Source organism: Gavialis gangeticus, unplaced genomic scaffold (assembly GCF_001723915.1).
Source record: "Gavialis gangeticus isolate Ggan-Ray unplaced genomic scaffold, GavGan_comp1, whole genome shotgun sequence".
In the NCBI taxonomy this organism is placed as follows: Eukaryota; Metazoa; Chordata; order Crocodylia; family Gavialidae; genus Gavialis; species Gavialis gangeticus.
The window spans coordinates 169602197-169610260 of record NW_017729032.1 but is presented as its reverse complement, the minus strand read 5'-3'; the positions used below and the strand labels follow the sequence as shown (position 1 = coordinate 169610260).

The 8064-nt window shown below is 41.8% G+C and overlaps 1 protein-coding gene across 1 annotated transcript in view; it reads left to right on the top strand.

Moving 5' to 3' along the window:
• The window catches only part of ANOS1 (anosmin 1), a 210786-nt gene that overhangs the window by 169097 nt on the left and 33625 nt on the right, over positions 1-8064 (top strand). The window contains exon 8 of the mRNA XM_019524957.1: positions 1312-1464. Within this exon, the coding sequence (XP_019380502.1) occupies positions 1312-1464 (153 nt within the window). The remainder of the gene's footprint in view (positions 1-1311; positions 1465-8064) is intronic.

The window sequence follows — 8064 nt, the reverse complement described above, 5'->3', positions numbered from 1 at the left end:
AAGTGCGGCGCCCAGAACTGGACACAGTACTCCGGCTGCAGCTTGTCTATTTCCACTGTTCTTGTCTACTTCATTCCTGTGAAACAGGAATAATACTCTTTTCTGATGTGACTGATGTGTAGGAATCTTTCAACACATGGTCTTAATTGTCTCCAACATTGGCAACATGTAGGGGGTGCACATAGATGCACATTCACCCCCTGAGATTGGCGGTGCACCCCTTGAGACTAGCTGCTGCTGACGGTGCCAGTGGTGCCTGTAGGCAGTCACCACTCTCCACACCGCTCTGCCTCACTGCTGACACTGCCAGTAACATTGGTGGGTGGTTGCTGACCGCTGGTCAGCACTCACCACCACCCCCACTGCTGCCACTGCCACGGCAGCCTGTGGGAGCTCCCTGCTCAGCCTGCCCTCACCGCCAACGTCAGCGCGGCTACCTGTGGGTCATCCCTGCTTACCGCTGCCACGCTCCCACCGCCACCTGTGGGCGGTTGCCATGCCCCCCCAGCCTTGGGAGACACAAGGCCTTCATGGTCCCCAAGAATGAAAAAGACTGAAAATAGGAAAGTACACATCCCTAAAAACCAAAGCACACCTAGTGGGTCCAGTATTTGTTCTTTCTTTTATCACTTTAAAATATGCTTATAAAAAAGCCTTCAGAATAGTTACCTTATAGAATCTAGTTACTTTATAGAACCCCATATATTTTGACATTAGGATTGTCCACATAGGGGTTTTTCAATTAAAGAGAAGCAAAGAAAAAATCCATAATACATATCTCTTTAAGGATGCAGGCAAAGGTTTAAAACATCAAATCTTGAACTGATAGCTCTATAGTATGTTAGTAAGTCAGTATACAATCAGGATATATTTAAATTAGTATAGCAGCTAGATATTGTATTGTATATTTGTTTTATGTATATTCAACCATGTGAAAATATGCATCTTTAATAGAAAACTACAGCTACATACAATGTTTAAAATAAAATCATAGTATCAACTGTATTAAAAATACAGCAGAAATACAAAGAAAAACAATATAGAACTATGAACGTTGCCATAAAACTATATATATTTTAAAAAGTTGTACCTATAAAACTGGAAGAATATTAAAAAGGATGATTCATTTTTTAACTTTTATGTTGTGTTTATCCTTTATATTACATTTCACTCAGGTAGGACAGTGAAACAAGCCTGATTAGTTTTAGCCCATTTCCTTTTTTGACTTCCAAACACTACAAATAATGTTTTACTGTTTAGGTAGTATCGTGTATTAAACTAAAGACATGCTGTTTGCATTATATATTACAGAAGAACAGGTCTCTACAACAGGGAAAACCCAGAAGGGACTGACTGATCCTCTTCCACCCTTTCAAAGGCGACGGCCCACCCGTTTTCTTAAAATTGGAGCTCCTTTCTACCAGGACAATCAGCTTCAGGTCAAAGTCTACTGGAAGAAGACAGGTTTGTTGAAAGTTCTCTGTTTAAATAGGGGCCAACCATATACTTACCCAGTATAAATATATTTATAATGAAGCACATCCAGCAGTTCTTATAAAAGACCAAATCCCACTCTTTCCTTCTGCAAATCTTAGAGGGAAACTAGCTGGGATGATGATACATATGTGTAGAAAATTTAAATTTCCAGTATGGTAAAGATCACTGACCTGTGGAGGTATGTAAAGCTGACTTGAGGGTAGGGGTAGAAGTGTCAAACTCATCTGACCCTGGGCTGGATGAAAGTTATTGGACCAGTCTGTGGGCCAAATCAGGGCCAAACCCGCTGCGGTGAGAGCATGGGTCCAGCCTTTGCACCACATGCTGTATGTGCTGGCCTTGGGGTTTGCTCTTTGCTTGGTGCATGGGCTAGACCCCACACTCCATTAACCCAAAAGGGGCACATTGGCATCAGGGCCTGTCTGTGTTGGGCCTCAGGATGTCCGTGTGTGGTGGAGACTGTGTATTGGGCTGGTCCCGTGAAGTGCCACATACAGCCCATGTCCTGTGTGCTGCACAGAGTGCTGAATTTAGCTCATGTGCTGCATGCAGAATGAGTCCCAAGGCTGGCTCATGCTGCATGTGGAGTGGAGAACTCAACTACCTGCATACACTGCACACAGCACAGGGGGCAAGCATGGGGTGTCTACTGCATGTGATACCCTACCGATCCAACCCTGCATGCTGGCTCCACCATGGCTCAATCCAGATTGGCCTGGAGCCAACGCACAAAGCTGATTCAGTGCAGGCTCCACATGCAGCACATGCCGTGGACCAACCTGCTATGTTCCATGTAGTTTGTGCAACTCCAGGTCCATCAACACACAGGGTTGAGGCTGGCATGTTGTACATGGGGTCAGGCCAGAGATCTGCAGTCTGGATCATTACAGCTCCATGGTCAGGATCCAGCCTGCAGTACATATATTTGACACCCCTGGCTTTGGATATGACCTAGAAAGGAGAAACATAGTAAGAAGAAAAAAATGATGCTTTGGTTCCAAAAGACAAGAGTCTGCAGGAAGTGACAACTAAGGAACTAAAATAGCAGGTGCAAATTACCTGCATTTTCCACTCTCAGGGAGACAATTCACAATCCTGAGAAACTTCCTCAGTAAGGTTTTGTGAAGGGGATCAGATTCTGTCTTGCAAAAGTCCCATGAAAATCAATTTTATTTTGCCAGAGCTAGGTCAAACGAATCCAGCTGCATGCACCATTTTGGCAAAATTCCTATAAAAACCAATGGGACCGCTTTGTGGAGACTGTTTGTGGGAATGGATTTAATATCACTGTGATAAGAAATTAGAATTGATGCAAATGGAGGCAAGGATCAGATTGTTGTGGCTGCCCTGCCTGTGACCAGTCCTTAGCCTTTCAACACGTGAGTTTGAGGCTTTTTTCTGGCTGTCACAGATTCAATAGAGGCCCAGCACAATCTTTGCCATTGTGAGCCCTGGAATAAATCTAGGTGAAGTGTATGAGAAGAGTAGCTAGTGCTGGAAAAATGTTGACCCTACATGGATTTCTCAAATATTTTATGTTCCCCTCTTGTTGCAGAAAGTATAGCACTGATAACATTTTTTTTAACATGTTTTAATCTTCCAGTCTAAAAACAAATGTCATGAAGTGTAAGTATCTAATTAGTCTTGTAAGTAAAAAAAAAAAAAAAAGATAGTTTTCACTGCCTTCTAGAACAAAGTAGGTTTTTGGACATTGTTTCAGTTTAGTAGGTATTATAATCAATGTCCTCACAGGCTATTATTTGAAATTATGCTAACACTGTTAGTGATTTTTTCCCTCTTAGAAATCTATAAATGTGTCTAAGGACATTTACTTTTCATTCCATCCAGAAAGATCACACACCAACTGCTGAAACTTGTTTAGCCTGACAAAGGGGTTTTGAACCCAAAAACTTGCTTAAAAATTGTTTTCCAACTATTTAAGTTGGTCTAATAAAAGATATCGGATTCACCCAAAGAACCTTGTCTTTCTTAAGTTAATGTGTACATAACATACAGTAAAATATCACGTTTGAAGCCATACTCTGCAAAAGGAATATTTTTTTTCCTTTAGACTCTTGCAACTGATTTTAGGAACAAAAATATTCTTCTGGCCACCCTTGGATATCCATTTTTGTAGCTTCCCATATATGTAGTTTCTTCAGATCTTGATTCTTATCCAGGCCTAGCTTATCCCCTTTATGCACTTGTTTAATATTCATCTTGATACATTAGCTCCCTTCTTTTTGGACACTTAATATCCCCCACACATCCATTCACATTCATTCAAAGTGCTACTATTAAGGTGAAAGCTGGTAATTTTTTTTTGTGGGATGGAGGGGTGGATAATACAATTTACCAAAAAATTAGGTTTCATTCTTGTAGAAACTATTTGTGAATTTTGGTTGAATTTGCTGGTAACTAACTGGAAAAAGGACTTGGGGAACATAAAGAGAGAGATGGGGCTCAGAAGTTAGAATACCTCCCTCCCCATGCCGGCTCCCCAAGATGGAGGAAATCCAGCATTCTCTGTCTTTAGGGGTTTGAAGTGACTTATCCCACCTTCACAGAGAATGCCATAATCACTTGGCTGGAGAGTTATTCGCAATTTGTATAAATTCTTATTTAAGTATTTCACGAAGAGTGGACCACCCAAAAAATGAGGCATTGAGAAAGACGCATTGAAGAATAGCCTCTACCCTTACAACCCTAAGCTAGCCCCTCAGCTCTCTGTGGTACTTGAAGAAGACCTTATGGTAAACTAGTAGAAGAAAAGAAAGGCTTCACTTTCCTTCCACATCCCCCAAACTTCAGTTCTGTGCGCAGGGCAGGCGTAGGCTGCAGGCTTGGGCTCCCGCCCTGCTGCCCTCCTCCGAGACCTCCACAGCCCGGAGAGTGTGACCTGGTGTGGCAGGGAACAACAGGGCCATGCAGAGAGGCTGCTCACTGCTGCTTGCTCCACTCTGCCCTGTGATGTGTGTTCTGCATGCGCGGCTGCTTTGAGGGGCACCCCCACACTGCTGCCATCACTGCAGCCATACACACAGGAGGTGCATCACCAGGGCAGTGCAGAGCTCGTAGTGGTGACCAGCTTCTCTATGTGGCCCCACTGTTCCCTGCCACACCGGGTTGCACCCGCTGAGCTGCAGAGGCCCCAGGAGAGGGCAGCATGGCAGGAGCCTGCACCAACAACCTGTGCCTACCTTGTGCACAGATTGGGGGAGTGTGGGTCCCACCTGCCTCCCTAGGGAGTGCATGCCATGGTGGGGAGCCAGCCCTACCCCCTTGGCCCCTGGCCAAGTCACCCAGGGCCCCATCCCAATCCCTGATGGGACCCTGCAGCCATGCCTTGTAGCCCCAAGCCCCATGTACTGCCCAGCTGGGCAGCAGCCCCAGCCCCAGCCTGGCCCAGTTCCCTCCCTCCTTATGGGGGCCTCAATCCCTCCCCCCCCATACTTACCTGCAGGGGCTGCTCTCCAGGCTGCCTGGGGCCATGCATATGTACACGCCCTGTCTCACTGCCCTCCTGCCACTCTCTCCCAGCTCCCTGCACGCTGAAACTCTGCTAGCCTGCAGGGAGCTCATTGCAAAATCCATGGGTTTCTCTGGTAAAATAAGAAATCCAGGTTTGCCTCCAGTAAAAGTTCAAATCCACTGTGTACACCGTTTTTCTGTGGGAAACGGAAAACCCAGATCCTTGGTCATGACTTGTGCTACATGAATGTGCCACAGGTTCAAAAGCAAGAATTACTTCTCCAGGCTTGTTTTTTACATGTCCCAGTTCATATGTTACATTAATTTCAGTGAACCTTGGGCATGTAAAGAATGTAGTAGAATCTGGCCTTATGTATTCAAATAAATACTTTTTAAAAAATATTCCGGCTCAATGCCTTTTTTTTATGATAGCAATAATGCATACACTTAAGGATGTGTGGTAACAGGAATAGTGCCACACCTCAAATATTATAAGGCACTTAGCAAACACACTTAATTTTACCAGGCATAATTATCACAAAAGTGTATAGTAATTAGATGGGTATAATGGTTTCTTGTTCAGGAGGAGAAAATGTGTCTTTCATTTGCTCCCTTTGACATAGGCCTAGGATTAGAGAAACATAGTACATTCCTTAAGCTTCATGAATTCAACTTTTGTCAAGGAAAAGAAGAAGTTGCTTGTGGCCAGATTTTCTGGCCATCTTGACTGTGTGAAATTAGAAATTATGTGCTATTTATGTAATGTAGTGGAACCAAATCAAACAAATCACTTTTAACTCCTTGGCGCAGGGAACAAGATAGCGTTGGAATAAAGTCTGTTGCCAAGAACGGATGCACTATGAACCTTCAACCTAAAAGGATTAACTGCTTGTGACAATTAAAGTCCTAAGGAATCTTGTGCAGTAATCAAGGCTGGAACTGTGATAATAAAAGGTTTCTCATGTTTCACCTACCCAACAGTGGTTTGGTGACAGGAGATCTGAGGTTTTGGACCTCAGTTTTAGAAGCCTTTAAGTACCTCCAAAGTCAAATACCCTTTGGGTTTTAGAAGGAGATATTTCCCACGAAAAAAAAGAGGGACTTTATTCTTTATACTCCTACTGCCATAATTTGCATCACTTACTGCACTAATTCTCATAAAAAGACCAACACACTGTAATTTAATGTGATAATTTCCTTCCAAATCAGAATGTCACAGTCTCATTTCCTAAACTTATGCTTTCTCCATATTGTTAATGTTTAGTGGCTGTTATTTAGGAATAGTACAACTGTTCCTACTCAGGAAAAGCTCCAGTTCAATCTTCGCTCTTCCCACCCAGCATTTAGCCCATATTAAACATTTTATGGACTTCTTGGATGTTTCCACTTAGTGTCAAGTTGTTTGCCCTTTGCTTTTACTTCAAAAGTTAAACATTTAAAATGCATTAAGACTTGGCTTCAGAGTTGATTCTTTGCTTTAATATTTGCCAGAAATATAAAACGAACACTTTAAGTGGAGAGGGACAAAAAACCCTTCCATTTTTCTGATAAAACAACTGACCAGGAATAATCAATTAAATTAAAGAGAAAAATAAAATGTAAGACAAAGCAAACAGAAAGCTGTCAAAAAACCTTTTGAAACTGTATTGTAGAGAAACAAAATCAACATATAGGAAGGAAGATAAATGAGGCAACTATTTACACTGGGGTTTTTTCTTTATTTTTTGTGAAAAGTCATTTTCATGCCACAGAGTTAAAAAATAATTTAAACACTTCCCACTATTGTCCCTAACAGGGACATGATCCAGCCCTGCACTCCTTACTCATTGAAGATAATGGAACTATTCTGTGTCATTAAGTTTTGCTAGCTCTAAAGTGCTGGATAATATGATTGTTATTGAAAGTAAATCAGTATTGCTTGAGCACCTAGTCATTCTTTAAGTAAGTAATAACTGGTGCAGTAGGCAAATCAATGGTTGAACACCAGTCCATTTTCTGTTTTACCATATTACCTCAGGCTACAAAGAGATGTAATATTTATCCCAGAATAAACCATGTTATCCTGGAGTAAAGTTCAGTTGTACAGATGTCAACATCCATTTTCCCAGGATAAAAATGGATAAGAAATACTGACCATTTACCCTGGGATATTGCAAAGTATGTCTGAACAGTTTTTTCCAGAATTGCATGATATAATCAGTGGCAGAAAAATGGCAGTGCAGTCAACTGCTCACTGGCCCCTGATTAGAAGAGTGATGTGTTACATGCTAATCTGTTGATATTTCTGTTCTGGGACAAACACAGGTACAATGTTTGTTCCTAGCCTCATTGCAGTTCTTCAGGCAATAAAGTAAGTGTATATTAAAGCTATGACATTGAAAGAAAATAGTCAGACCAACAGGAAAACCTCTTTCTGAAGCACAAAAGAATTTATTGCAGTAAACCTTCATTGTATCACCCAATACAGCTTGAGAAATAAATGTGTGCACAATGGGTAATTCTACTTTCTTACCAGAGTGCTACTGCTATATGGTAGTAAGAAGAGTATGCAACACTGGGTCATATATTTTCCCATTGCTGAACTTCTGGGCTTTTTCTATCTTTCTGTTGTACTCCACTCAGGAGAAGGAAAGGCAATCATGTGGCTGACTATCAATCAGTTTTCTAATACTTTTGTAAATCAAATGCAATACTCAAAATATTTTTTTTTTCTATTAGGTGCCTGAAGAACTAAGGAGGTACCTGGAGAGTTGTATTAAAAACTCATTAACAAATAATACAACTAGTAAAGATAGCATGCACTTGGATGTGTAACTTTGCCATTGATTGATAATGTTGAAATTTATGTTTCCCATATGGGAAACCAAATGAGTAGAAGACTCCTTTCAAATGACAGGCAATCTTGAAAATGCAGCACAATATCCCTGTGTTCAGTATGGACTGGTACAGTGTCTGCAGATTTCTATACCCTTTCCATAGATCCACTGGCCCATGCCCAAACTGCTGTCCTATACCCATGGCCTTCATTCTCGGGCTGGGCATAAAACCTCCAGCATACTTGCTTCACTTAAGAATTTCTGAACTAATGGTGAAGGC